A 15,031-nucleotide genomic window follows, 5' to 3' on the forward strand; every position below is an offset into this window, starting at 1 on the left:
TTTTTAATTTTACGATGTAAAAATTTAATAAAAATTTGGTTGGATACCAAATTTTTAAAATAAAACAAAAAACTATTCACCGAAATAATAGTAGAGTGAATTGGTATAAAAAAAAATAGAGTGAAAATTAAAAAGAAAAATAAAGATCACATATATATAAATAAATAGAAAAACACCCCATACAATAAAATGTAAGATCATTATTTAATTCCGTTAATTATTAGGTAAATAATTATTTTGGTGCTCTTTAGGGCAAACCCTCATCCTTTGGTTCAACAAATAACACTGCATGAGCATGTGTGATATAAATTAGTAGAATCAGTTACACATTTGCAATCGTGAGGCTGGGAGTCTTTTCCAAACCGTTGCAAAAATTCTTGGTCACAATCTTGGAGAGCATGGTCACAATTGCTGTCTAACCTTGGTAGAGTTTTGGTACAAAAGTTGTCGATTTGCTCCTCTACAACATTGTAGGCTACAAAATTAAGATAAAATAATTTCACATCTTTGTTATAATAATAATAATAATAATAATAATAATAATAATAATAATAATTTTTAGTTGAAAAAAATAAAATAATAATTCTTGTAAATATACAATCATTTTAAATTTTTAATATATACGTAGCTACAACAAGAATTCTATGTAAAAATTTGAATTCAAATTCGAAATTCCATACTCTTAAGGTATATAAGTTTGACCACCATATTATTTGACCAAATAAATAATAATAATAATAATAATAATAATAATAATAATAATAATAATAATAATAATAATAATAATAATAAGTTTACCAGGTCTAGATCCATAGGTGAGATTGAAGAGAACAAACAAAGTTCCTACTAATAGAAGAATTCTCCCTAGCTTCATGATGATATTTGCACAAACACGTACAATAATTTCAAATAGAACTTAGGAAATGTTACTTAGGATAAATTAATGTAAAATGAGAGGAATAAAACACAAGATTTATATATAATACTAAAGTTCACCCAATATAAAATATTAACACAAAAAAAGATTTTTTTTTTGACTAAAAAGTTTTAAACAAATTGATTTTTGGACTGGATATTTATTAATATTATCTTTTTTTTTTTTTTTTGGAAAACTAATATATTATCTTTTTTGACTGGGTTACTTCAAATAATTCAATTTTTACAATTGACTGGTAAACATATTCCAAATCTCCTCAAAGAAAATGGTATAATGATTATTAATGTTTGAATATAATTTTTTCCCTTTCCAGTTTCTAGATGTGAAAAAAATAGTAGTTATTAAACTTTTAAAAATGTTTAAAATTTCCTAAATTTACTATTCACTAAAAAGGTGAAATTCTTTAAAGATTGATTGTAAAAGAAATTGAAGAAAAAATATCATTTTTTATAAATCAACTTTGAATATATATATTATTAAAACATATATTGACGTGGCAATGTACGGTATATTGTGTTAAAGATCGTCTTAAATATTTTGGAGACTATATTCTAATTTTCTAAATTGGACGCTAATAAAAATAAAGTGAAATTTTTAATTCGTATAATCAACGATAATGGTCTTAAAATTTATGCAAACACGCCAACAAAACACCTCAAGTCGGCTCTAAGAGAACGATTTATAACGTCTATGGTTCAAAACGGTTGCTATTAATTTTGAGATTTACTTTGTCATCCTACTAATTACTCGCGCACCTTACGATTTTCCAATTTTACCATCCGCAACTTAAGTAGCGGATGTTACAAAAATCAAAAATTTTGAAAAATAACTTCTGCTACTTAAGTAGCGGACGTTATAAAGATATGGTGTTTTGAGGGGTGTCCGCGACTTATGTAACGGACAAGAGTATTTTGATAATTTCGTAGGGTGCATCACAGAATCAGTAGCGTGGCAAAAGAAGATCTCATTAGCTTTAGGGGTGACCAGGATCAAATCTAACATGATGGCCCTTCCAAACCCAATAGTTTAAGGTTGGTCCCAAGTGTATCCCACAATTTTTTTTTGACAAAAAGAGAATCATACAATTAATAACCCAACATCAAGTCGGGATGAATTTGAGTTGACCCTCGAGTTATCCGACTCATCCTATTATATGCATGTATTTCTATTGATTTATTTATTTTAAAATTTTAATCGCAATTTTTAAGAGTTTGCATTAAATGAGAAGTTAGTAGAATAAAATTAAAGTGTTTGACAAAATTAGCTGTTGTAAGTATAAAATGACATAAAAATATATGGTTACTGGGTAGTTGTTATAATAATAATAATAATAATAATAATAATAATAATAATAATAATAAAATGAAAATATTAAGGATAAATATGAAATAAAATGTAAGAAGCTATAAGTTATAAGCTCATACGCTACTTGAAATAACATCTCAAAAAAAGTTATAAGTATAAGCTTGTTATCAAACACATTCATTTTTGTTCAAACAAACTTATAAGTTAGTCCAATTAACTATAAGCAAACTTATTGAACTTATCAAACACATCCTTATTTTATAATCTGCCGCAAAGTTACTTATAGAATTAAGAAGGCTTAAATATGAAAATGGTCTCTGTAATTACGGATTGTTTTGATTTTAGTCCCTGCAAAAAAAAATTTGATTTTAATCCCCGCAAAATATCAAAACTTTTAAAAAGGTCCTTGAGGTGAATTTTTGGCTGACATGTCAGCCAAATATTTACCTCAAGGACTAAGTTTTGGTATTTTGCAATGACTAAAATCAAACCTTTTTTTTTTTGCAGGGGCTAAAATCAAAACAAGTCGTAATTGCAGAGACCGTTTTCATATTTAAGCAATTAAGAATGTGTCTATTAAATTTAATTATCAATCCTAATAATCAATTTCAAGATGACCATTTTAGATGAAAATTTTACTCCTAATAATCAATCCCTTAATTAGAAAATCAATTCCAAATTGGTTTATATGGGTTGGTGGACGCGACAACAAGAGAGTGTAAAGATGTTGACATAATTCTTTTACAATGATGACACGCATGAATGAGTCAGAAATCAAGTGGTAGATATAAGAACCTGATTTTCTTCACTACTTTTTGTTGAGCAATAATATATTTTTCCACTAATAATGTCGGGTTTGGAAACAAAATTTTGATAGGCTTGTTTATTCCATGTAACTTCGATATAAAAAAAGGTGATATGTGTGAGAAATTTTTTGTACATATACTCTTCATTTGATTGTGGGTAGACCTAATATATATATATAGAATCTTCTTCAATAGTTCTCTCAAACTTTTTGGTTGAAACTAGTCGTTTTTCTTGTGGATATACATTAGGAATTTCCATTGAAAAACCAGTTCTAATAAAATGAATACAAGATAGGTTGTACTTCCCACTCATAAAAGGAGTAAGGAGATCTAGGATTCTTAACTAAAAACCACTTCCGAAATAAAAATTTCACTTTATCAACCAATGTGTCGATAGAAACAGTTCCTTTTACAAAGAATAAATAATTTTGAGAATTCCAAATGCACTACAGAGTAACATGCCAAATTAATAATCACCCTAACTTATTGTTCCTAACCAAACCTAGACATATATAAAATAGCATGGAAAAAATGACTTACGTTATGAGGAGACACAAATTGAATTTCCAACCACCGAAATAGTTTAAACCAAACGGAAGAGATAAGGTCACATCTAATGAACAAATGTCAACCGAGTCCACTACCTCTCACATAACACACATAAAGTATCACCATGATCCCTATAATCACCCTACGATGAAAAAGAATTTTGCCTGATCGACACCCTATTCTGAATAAGCAGACTTAACCGAATAGCTTTTGTTGGAGTCATGTTTCCAAAACAAAACATCTACAACCCCTAAAAAAGAGCGCTAGACGATGCTCCCAAAACTCCTCCAACAACTGAAGATCGACGGAAGATAATTCCGGTTGATGTCCATCTAAAATCCCAAATCAAAACTCCAATCACCCAATTAACCAAACTCAAATTCAAATTCAAAATATTAATGTTTCACTCTATGCAGCGGTGGTAATACTAAAAATGGTGGTACAAGGGAGAAAGCAATTTGCTCTCTCTTTTTTTTTTTTTTTTTAAATAATAATCCTTTTCTTTTTTCTTTATCTCTATTATTTCTTCACTAGTTTGTGTACCTAAAGGAACCCCTTATTTTAATTTGAAGGATATAAAGTTATATAGGTTAAGCCTATGACGTTATCTCCAAATATATTCTTCATCAACAAAACACCTGAAGATAAAGCAAATACAGTCAGAAATCCATATTATTAAGAAAATCAGAGAAGAAAGTATCTAATTCCTGCATTCTTGTTAAAAACTTTATTATTAAGTAAATTTTAAAAAATTAATTCTTGTTAAAAATTAAAATCCTTAAAATCACTTTAAATTCATATATTTAGGTGCTTGTGATAAATTAATATGAAAACATTTTAACCTTATAGGTAAATATATTAGTGAATGTTTAATTGTTTAATTGGAGGATTTGTAAAAAATAGTTGGAGGGAATAAGAATTTGAGAGTTTTAAAATATTTTTTACAAATCCAAATAAAATATTCGAAGCACTAAATCCACTTAAAAATAATAGAAGGAATAAAAGTACAGTCAGTTGAGGAAAAAACTATTGAGATAAACAACTTCATGGTTTATAATATGTTTAAAAATTAACAATCTAAGTCCTTATAGTATCATCAAAATTTTAATTATGTCTCGAAAGTCTTAAAAATAATATTGTGCGAGATTCCATTATCACAATTGCATAAATCATACATATCTTAAATGGGATGCATTCACTATTCAAATCTTAGAGGAGGAGAATGAACAAGATCATCACACCCCTAAGTCACATCTTGAGCAGGTTATCTAACTCTTGATTAAAAGTGAATTTTTTATTTTTCTCCTTTGTGGGGCTTAAAGTTATTATATTTATAAAAAAAAAAATCAATTATCGTACATAAATAAAATTAATTATATAGATTAATTTAAACAAAATTACCAAAAAGAATTAATAACATTGAACCAAAAAAGTAATAATTTAAAATAATCATATTTGCAAGCACAAAAAAATTTATTCAAGTATAAGTTTAATTTTTAACATGACATTAACACGTAGATGTGAGTTTAACTCGATTGGTAGAAACATCACATTATATATATTGGGATCGTGGTTCAAACGACTGACATCCCACTTATTCACTTAAAGGTGAAATTTTTATCTATTAGGCAACTTGATAAAAAATAAAACAAAAAAGTATTTCACCATCAAGAATCACAAGGTTCCAATGTTTAAAGTTAATAGCTTAGTGTTTTTCTTTTTTCTGTTATAGCTTAGTGTTTTTCTTTTTTCTGAGAAGAAACAAAGAGGGTAATTCATTTGGACCACCATATCATATGTCAGCATTTTTACCAAATTCTCAAAACTTTTTGTTTTCGATTTTTCGCATGATTATAGCCACGACCATGAGGATTTTCTGTTTACAACAAATTTTATAGTAACTAGCTAGCATGTGTAAAATATGCTACATATAAAATTTTTTAGTAAACGGTTTGATCAATATTTCGCATTCACATATAAACTGAGTCGGTGCCTTTCCAAGAAAAAAATATAAGTAAAGTTGTTGAATCTAAGTGTTCAATGAATTTAGCTAACGTTTTTTTTTTGAAAAAATTGACGGAAAAAATCATTGTGACAAATGAAAATATTTTTAAGGCATCAAAGCATAACATTTAATTTATTTATTTTTTTGTCAGGTAGTCTAGTGACTTAAAATTTCACCTTTAAAGATGGATAAATGGAGTGTATGGGGTTTGAACCTCGGTTCCTATGTATAAAATGCTAATGTACCTACCAATTTAGCTAAGCTCATGGGGAACAAGTATAAACGTTTATTTATTAAGTGACTAATGTAAGATCAAATTATTTTTAAAGGACCAAAATATGTTACTAATATAATGACTATAAAACGTGTTACTTGTAAAGGTTTTGTTTTCTTTACTCCATAGGTAAAACATGTTACAATATAATGCATATATCCTCTGAATCTTGACACCTCCAGAGTTTCTAAGTTTGTTATGCCTATTTACCATATTTTGGCTAGAGAAATTTGCCTTTTCAATTTTGAGACATTAAAAGCAAAATATTTGATGCCTTCATCATGTGGTTAGGTAAAACCAAGTAAACTTTTGTAGCCAGCTTTTTCTCATGGTAGCTCCATCTCAATATTCTAATGGTATAATATTGCCATATTTTGATGTGAGAAATTTAATAACATACTACTACCGGTTACAAACGATGAGTTGGTCTAAGTGATAATTATTTAAATCTCATAAATAAATAATTAGAAGTTTGATTTCAGACTCTTGCATATGGTAAAAATTTGGTTGGAAGGAAAGAATTTCACCTTGTGTATTTAAGAGAGTCCCCGATAAAGATTCATCACTGTTAAATAACGGTGAAAACTTCGTACCTATAACATATATAATAAAAAAATTAATATTAATTTTAAAAAATATTTAATTATTGTTCCGAGATGAGGCACACACCACAAAAACCAGATTCTGGATGAACATGCTATGAGACTAAACCATGTGATAGAGATAAAATGGTGATCTAAAAATCACGTCGGACTCCTCTCAATAGTCACAACAATTTTCACCTCGTCCTCTTGACACTTTACCCATAAAGAGTCTAGAGAAGTGTCGATTATAAACTGACTTGAATATTGAAGTGTTTGATGAAAGAGATTTGCATATAAATCCAATTATTTCTTATCAAAAGTTTCTTCTTACTTTTTAATCAATAATAAGAATATATGAAATATGACAATGAAATATGATTAGTCACATAGAAAATATTTTAGTGAGAGGATAAGATTTTCAAAACGGAAATAGTACAATTCAATTTTTTTTATATAAACCACTTTTGAAATCTCAAATCACTAATGCTGTATTGCATTTCCCACTAGTCACTACTTCTAAATGAAGCATCTAACCAAGCACATAAAGGAATCTTCCTCAACACCTAAAAGGGTACTTTTGTAAACCAAAAATTTGTCATTTTTACTATAAATTCTTGAATCACCACTTCACTTATTTTCATTACCTTCCATAGAGAGAGAGCGAGAGAGAGAGAGAGAGAGAGAGAGAGATTTAGAAATAAAAAAAAAAATAGAGAGAAAAATGAGGCCAATTAAGAGTATGTCATCATCAACATCAACCAATGAGATTAAGATATGGAAATCTCCAATTCCATATTTATTTGGAGGATTAGCAATAATGCTAATTTTAATTTCAGTGGCATTGGTGATCCTTGTATGTTCCTACAAAAAAAGGAGTTCATCTCAATCATCAAATTCAGATGAAGAAATGAATAAGGTAATGTCCAAGAACATTATAGAGATTAATTCTGAGCCAGAAGTTCTTGTGATTATGGCTGGAGAAGAAAAACCAACTTACATAGCCAAACCAATAATTTCTTCTTTACCTTATTGTACTTGTGGAGCTGAATCAAGTTCATCAACATCTTCATCAAGCTTAACTAATGAGCAAATTAACATTAACTAATTATGTTACTATAAGTAACAAAATTTTGATATTTAGTTTTAGAGCGCGCTTCCTTTTTCATATTCTAGTGGTTTTGTGAGCACCGAATATGATCGCTTTAAGATGAGTTTTTTCTTTATTTTTATTTTTTGAATGAATTTTGTTTTCGATAATGAAGGGATTGCGACTTTGCTACTAATTATGTTTGTTGGTTTTCGTATAGAGTTTAACTTATACATTTTTAAGGTAAAAGAATATAGATGATTAATAAATCGCATCAATCAAATTAATAATTTTGAAAGTAAATCGGAATGATGTCAATTTTTTTATTGGATGGTTATTATTGATTGACAGTAACATTATTTTCATTTGTAATGTTTATAGATGTGACTATTAGATTTTATAGATGCAAATTAATTGCACAAATCAATACATATCCATTGAAAGATATATAAGTTCGTTAAATAAATCTAGGAGATTAATGTTTTAAAAATAACCAATTCAACCAGTTGAACAGAAAATCGATTAGTTTGCCGGTTGATTTGAACCGCATAAAAACCACTTGGTTCAACTCCTTTTTTATTATCTTTTATTTTGATTTTTACTTTTTAATGTATGCTCTTGTTTTCTTGTCCGTTTTTAACCATGTTTTAATGGATGCAAGTTTCGAACTACAAGCATTATGGTTGAAGAAAAATCTTCAAACCAAAAAGCTGTGTAGAAACCGGCATCTTTTAACCATGTTTGATTCAAATGAACTATGACTCGAATATCTCATCGGTTTAATCTTCAATTCAGATGTCAAAACATTGGTTGAGATTCATGAGTTCAATAAAGAAAAAGTTAATCACCATATACATAGTCTAAGGTTCTCTAAGCATAGAATTAAAAGCAAACGTATACAACAAATTAAACAAAAACAGAACACACCTGAACCAAAAAAAATTATATATAAATATATTCTCTTTATTTTTATAGTATTTTTCTATCATTAATTCATGATTAGGAATTACATTCTGTTGAACATAGTCCGTGAATTAAAAAAGAGTATATATTGGCTTGTCACATAAAAACAACATTTTTCTTTTTTGCTTCGATTTAGCATATGATTCCATTTGTTTTGTGTGTTACAATTATGAGCGTAAGGGATGACACGAAACGCAGAAGTGTGTACTTAGGAAGCAATATCATAAACTAATTTATAAAGTGGGAGTTCACCAATAACCAAATACAAAAACAATGTTTAGTGCTCTTGCACAAAATAATTATTATAAAGAAAAGAGAGAATTTTTTTTTCTGTGAACATGACATCATCCGTATATAATCGTAGAGACTAATTTATTTAATATTGTTGCATTCTTAGCGTTGAACTCAAACTCATGATCTTTAATTAAACTAAGTATTAGAATTTGAGAGGCCTATACTCAACCACAAAAGCTAGCTTAAGAGTTGAGGTTTGCACTACACTTATAAAGGCTATCTTTGCCATATCTCTAGTCAATGTGGGACTTCTAACACACCCCCTCACGTCCAGAACTGAACAAGCTGGAACGTGAGATCAACAACAACGGGTGGCCCAAATATGGGAGGTCTCCACAACAAACAACAAATGGATCTAGGATAGGCTCTGATACCATATTAGAATTTTAGAGGCCTATACTCAACCACAAAAGCTAGCTTAAGAGTTGAGGTTTGCACTACACTTATAAAGGCTATCTTTGCCATATCTCTAGTCAATGTGGGACTTCTAACACTAAGAGAAAGAGAATATTATTTTAGTGGGTTGATGATGACATAATCACTCGAATAGCATTAACTTTAAGAATTTTTTTGTAATTTGGTTATCTCTGCGTGTGACTGGAAAAACTAATCTTTTCAGTCTTATAGAGCCCAAATGAACAGCAAATTAGGGTTTGAATTCCACTAATGTAAATCTTTTTATTTTTTATGTTTTGAATGATGTTTTTACTAAAATGACGTAAGTTAAACGGTTTTGTCTTAAACCGAGACACCATTCTTTAGCTCCAAATTTCAAATATCTATAAATAAAAAAATGACCGGCTAGCATTGAAGTCCTTAAGCACATCAATGTCACATAAGAAAATGGTATAATGGATAACACAGCATCTAGGCATGTGAAAGTGGAACCCTTTTGTTTTTTATAGAAATGAGGCTTTTCTTTCACTTTGTAGGAGCAAGCAATAAAGATTTGGCTTTAGTCTTCAAACTGGGGCAGCGGCGAAACGCACTCGTTTTTTTTATCTCTTTTGCTTTTCTACTTTTTTGATCAATTTTAGTTTTTCTTCTTTTCTTTACAAAGTGCTACCCACCATAAATATTTCTCATAAGATCAATTAATCATATAACTATTTTAACCCTAGAGGTCAGCATAATAGCGTAAGTTTTAGATTTTGGAGTATGTTACTCTTTAGATCTTATATTCGAATTTTTTCAATATCAATTTCTGTATTTGATCAATCCAAACAAAATTTTGCTCTATTTTTTTTAAAAAAAAAAACTCGATATTCAGCTGAAAGACCGATTAATTTGAATGGATCAATCTCATCTATTTACGGGGATTCCATTTAAAGTCATTGCTCTAATTTTAACTAAACCTCTTGTTAGTAAACCGTAGAATAATATCTTAAATTAATCGGTTTTTAAGATAAATACGTAATTTCTCTATAAAAACCCTTTGTTGTTAGTGCTGCTGCCTTTTTGTTTTGAGTTGGAAGGAGTTAGCTCTTTGTTGCCTACTAGTGCAGTGTGTGTATTTTTGCACCTTTCTCAACGTCTTGTCCACGAATTTGTGTGGCTCTAATTTATTTAGCTTATTAAAAAATGTGTTATACAAAGAAGATTTATAATTTGATTGATAGTAATGTAAAAAGTTAATTATACATTTATACCCACTCCACTTGTTATGTGGTTTTGCTTTTGTAAAACGCGGCGACTTGGAATTGCAAGATTTTTGGTAAGTGGAATGGAAATCCACAAGTTGGTAAAAATAAGCTATAAGCTAGCTGATAGCTGATAAGCTAGCTGATAGCTGAAAAGCTAGCTTATAGCTGATAGCTGAAAAGCTAGCTTATTAAAATTAAAGTGTTTGGTAAAATTAGCTTTTAAAGTGGTTATTAAATATAAAATTACATAATTGATAGTGGGTAGTTTATTTTTTAGAGTGAGTAGTTATTAAATTAAAGGGTAAAAATGGAATAAAGTGTAAAAAGCTATAAGCTATAAGCTCAAATGCTACTTGAAATAGCATCTGAAAAAAAGCTATAAGCTAGTACAAAAAGCTTGTTACCAAACACCTCTAATTTTTTGAAACAAACTTATAAGCTCATATAATAAGCTATAAGCTAGCTTATTTGTGTTACCAAACAGAGCCATAATTTTTTTTTTACCCAATATCAAACTCTTTACCTCTACAAACAACACGATATTCCCATTTTACCCTTTTTTATTATCTTAATTCACCTCTACATTAAATCAAAGTTATGAATTTCGAAGTTTAGCCACGGTTTAACTGTGGCTAAACTGAAAAATTTCGGAATAGGTTAGTAAGTTTGAAGACATGCTTCAGACATGAGTTGTAACTTGGCATAAAACTAATATACATTATTACTCAGTATCCACCCATATTTACAAGGCCACTGTTTTTTCAAAGCATCATATTTAATGAAAGAATTCAGATTTCACAACTATTAGTATCTGAGAACTATCCCTATGGAACTGATAAAGCCTTTGTGTATTAGTTATCTAAAACAATATTAGATCTCAAATGTTTTGATCAAATTTGTTACATTTCTTCTCATAGATGCAATTCTTAACACAACTTCAACATAAATACACCAACAAACAATGATCAATGGGGTAACATAAAAAAATAGTTCATATAAATGTGTAGAATTTTGAAGAACATACATGTTCTTTCTTTGTTGTTTTTGTTTTTGATTCATTTCTTCAAAATTTCCAGATCTATTTTTAGCCACGGTTAAACCGTGGCTAACAAATTATCGGAAAGTTTTTTATTATTGTTCCAGTGTGTAACTTTCTTGCCGGAAAACTTAACTAATTCATTCTGAAATTTTCCAGTTTAGCCACGACTAAACCGTGGATAAATATTGAAACTCATTTTTTGAATTTTCCGGTTTGTAAAATGTAGGGGTGAACTAAAATAACAAAAGGGGTAAAATAGGAATATTGAGTTGTTTGTAGGGATAAAGGGCTAGATGTTGGGATAGAAAAAAAATCTGAAATTGAAACATGAAAACGGCTAAATATGCAAAATGGGCCATCACCAAATTGATGTAACAAAAAGTAAAATTAAAATATTTTTTATTTGAAATTGTGTTCAAAACTTGTGCGTGGAGACATTTTTGTATACACGGGCCATCGGCGGCCGACTAAAGTGATCAACGAAGGACGTCGATGATGTTTGACAAAGGTTGGTGGTGGTTGATGACGGTAACTATTTGATGGAGAAATTATTTTATATAGTATATATAGTATTTTCTTTTGTTACTATTATAAACAAAAAATCCCTTTTAAAACTGAGCGGATGTTCTAGTGTATGGACTGATAGGAGGCAAACATGTTTGTGTTAATTTGACTGAAACTTCCTTACTTGTGGAACTGGGGTGTCGGGGATTTTACTGTAAGACGGACAACCCTCAAAGTTGTTTAAAGTAAAATGAATAAACATGAAAAAGAATGCTACGTTTTTATACCTCTCAACAATTTTTGACTTACCGGTTTAACATTTTTCTAATTTATTATGGAGAATTTAGTGATCGTTTAGGTGGGTTTGTTGGAATTGGGGGGTATAGATAAAACATCCAAAGAGGATATTCCAAATGCTGTATTGAATTTCCACGCCTAAGTGACTCTATGTCTATATGGCTTGGCTTAGACACCTCTGAGGTCTTGTCAAGTATAAAAGATAGTGATGGTGCGTGTACGAAGAATGTGTATAGGTTGGTACATGTCGAGTGTTTCAAAGTTTAGTACATTTGTGAAAATATAAAAATAAAAATAGCCTTTTGTGTATAGTAGGAAAAAGGATTCTCTTTGATAAAAATGGCCTTTTGTGTATAGTAGGAAAATATAAGAGTCTTGAACTACATAGGTAAGTGGTCAGATGTTAGAGTGGTTAATAAATTCTTGCGTATGGAAAGAATACGGTTAGGAAGGGTGAAACTACCAACGGCTCAAGTGGTTAATGAATTCTTTTTAAAGACAAATTGTTCGGAGGAACTCGAATTCGATTAAGAGAGGAGAACCACATTTTTTCCATTAAACATTAGTGGATACTTTGTATTCATACCATGGAGAAAAAATAAAAGAGAAAAGAAATCAAACTATATTAATTATATTCAATCTATGATTAATGGTTAAATTTGCATTCTGATTTTCTTAAAAATGAAGGATGCAACACCCAACCCTTGCCAATTTCCGGGTGATGTTTTCTCTTTAGGCCTTTCATGGTTCTTTTTTTCCCTTTGGATTTTACTTTTTTGCCCTTCAATAAAAACTTCGGTTTCTGTTAACTGAATTTTTCCTGAATTTGGACTAGAAAAAAATTCGATTTCTGCGAACCGAAGTTTTTATCAAGGGAAAAATTGGAATATTTGGGGGTATAAAAGATACATGAGGGGGTAATAAAGAGAAAACATGTTTCCGGGTTCCTGCTAACATAGTAATGGATCAAGTATCCTAATGTCACATTGGGCTGCATATTGAGCCCATTTTTGTAACTCATGCTTCACATCCATATTTAAATTTTAATGCAATATTTAATTATCATAATGAAACATAAGTTTAGGGGTTTCTTTTTGCACCCCTTTACTGTCTTAATTTTTCCTAAGCAATCAACAAAGTAATCACATAGACTAATTTCTAGAGTTAATTGATACCCTTTAAAAGGTTAACATGTATTTTTTATATGCACTAATCAAATTTCAAACACCAAACTAAATAATTAATGTGTGTTTCTCTCGATATCTTAGATCAAACCTTTTAGTGTCACTTTTTATATTAGGTCGGTCAATACAGTGTTAACTATTAAGCATTGGTTGTAAATGAGCTCTCTATCGGTGGAGTTTTTTTGTTGTCCAACAACATACTTATATAAGTTTTAGATACGATTTTGTTTTCTTATTAGTTTTATTTATCTTTTTAAGTTGAATAAATAGATTTACATTATAATTCTTAGATTTTCAAATACGCGAGATTATTCATAAATTTAATGCCTTAAGGTTTTGGGTAAGATGTGATGTTAAATTAACTTGTATAGTTGCTCTGAATCCAATGTGAATGATCATCCGACTGTCCCTTCATGATCCAACTGATATCAGAGACTCATACTTCACACTTGAGGGAAGATGTTGAGAACTATCAAGTACAAGTAAAAAGTCTCACATTAATTAAAATAATTGAGATTGAGTGACATATAAATTAGAGATCCATAAACGATGCATGTGTTTAGTTTTCTATTAGGCAAAACCAATTCTATTTAAAATCATATTTATCAAACATTAATAAATGTTAGCCTAACATGCTATTAATAAGGTTTCAACAATGGTCTTAACAGTGTGGTTAGCATGATCACATCCAACCTAAACAAAGTTTAGCCAACAAACCTCACCAACAACGACCTACCATCACATATTTAAATTTGAATGAACACATATTTTAATGAGTAAAAAAAAAAAGACATGTTTTAAAAGTTGAATGAGTACTTTGAAGACCAATGTATACGGATTAAAAATGATTGGCCAGCACTCGAAAAACTTAACATTAATTTAAAATTTGACTATGCACCTTCTCATTCAATTTTTATATGCAACATAGAATACACAACATATCAAATTTGATTATGCACCGTCTTATGATCAATTTACTTAATTGATGATCATATACGATATTTTTATTTTGTAAACTGAATATTTCATGTGCCCAACTGTGATTAATTAATTCTACGAGTCTTGTGAGTTTTAAATCAACGGCAAACTCTTCCTAAAAATTTTAATGTTGTTGTATGTAGAATTTCACATCAAACCCAAGATTTTGGAGATACAGAATATTAATGTATGTCCAGAGGCGGAGGTACATGGGGGACAAGGGGTGGCTGTAGTCCCCCCTAGCCTTTTCATAATTTTTTTACTAGTAGTAATAGTATTATACATATATAGTTATTGGACCTTACTTCTTATGGTAAAAAAACTTTTTATTAACATTGTAAAGTACACAAGAAATAATAATAGAATAAATAAAATAAGTTGAGAAGTAAAACTTAATTGTTCTCCTCCCAATCTCCAAATTGCAAAACTCTAAAGAAGCTTTGGACCACTTATTTTGTCTTCTTCTCCAATTTCATTCATCTCCAATTTCTTTCCAAGTAGTAGATTTAAATTTAATATATATACTCTTTATTGTATTGTTGTCTTGTTTTTCTATCCCACTTCGAGCTACATCTTTTATTT

General features: G+C 29.5%; 1 protein-coding gene across 1 annotated transcript; it reads left to right on the forward strand.

Moving 5' to 3' along the window:
* The first annotated feature begins 7,181 nt into the window (after positions 1 to 7,181).
* On the forward strand, positions 7,182 to 7,565 carry LOC123892114 (protein GLUTAMINE DUMPER 6-like). Its single transcript, XM_045941953.1, has one exon. It carries the CDS (start codon positions 7,182 to 7,184, stop codon positions 7,563 to 7,565), a length of 384 nt encoding a protein of 127 aa, XP_045797909.1.
* The last annotated feature ends 7,466 nt before the right edge of the window (positions 7,566 to 15,031 follow it).

This window comes from Trifolium pratense, linkage group LG6 (assembly GCF_020283565.1).
Source record: "Trifolium pratense cultivar HEN17-A07 linkage group LG6, ARS_RC_1.1, whole genome shotgun sequence".
Lineage (NCBI taxonomy): Eukaryota > Viridiplantae > Streptophyta > Magnoliopsida > Fabales > Fabaceae > Trifolium > Trifolium pratense.

Bases quoted from the DNA above. Each gene is read 5' to 3' on its own strand.
- LOC123892114 (XM_045941953.1), top strand. From the start codon at position 7,182: ATGAGGCCAATTAAGAGTATGTCATCATCAACATCAACCAATGAGATT.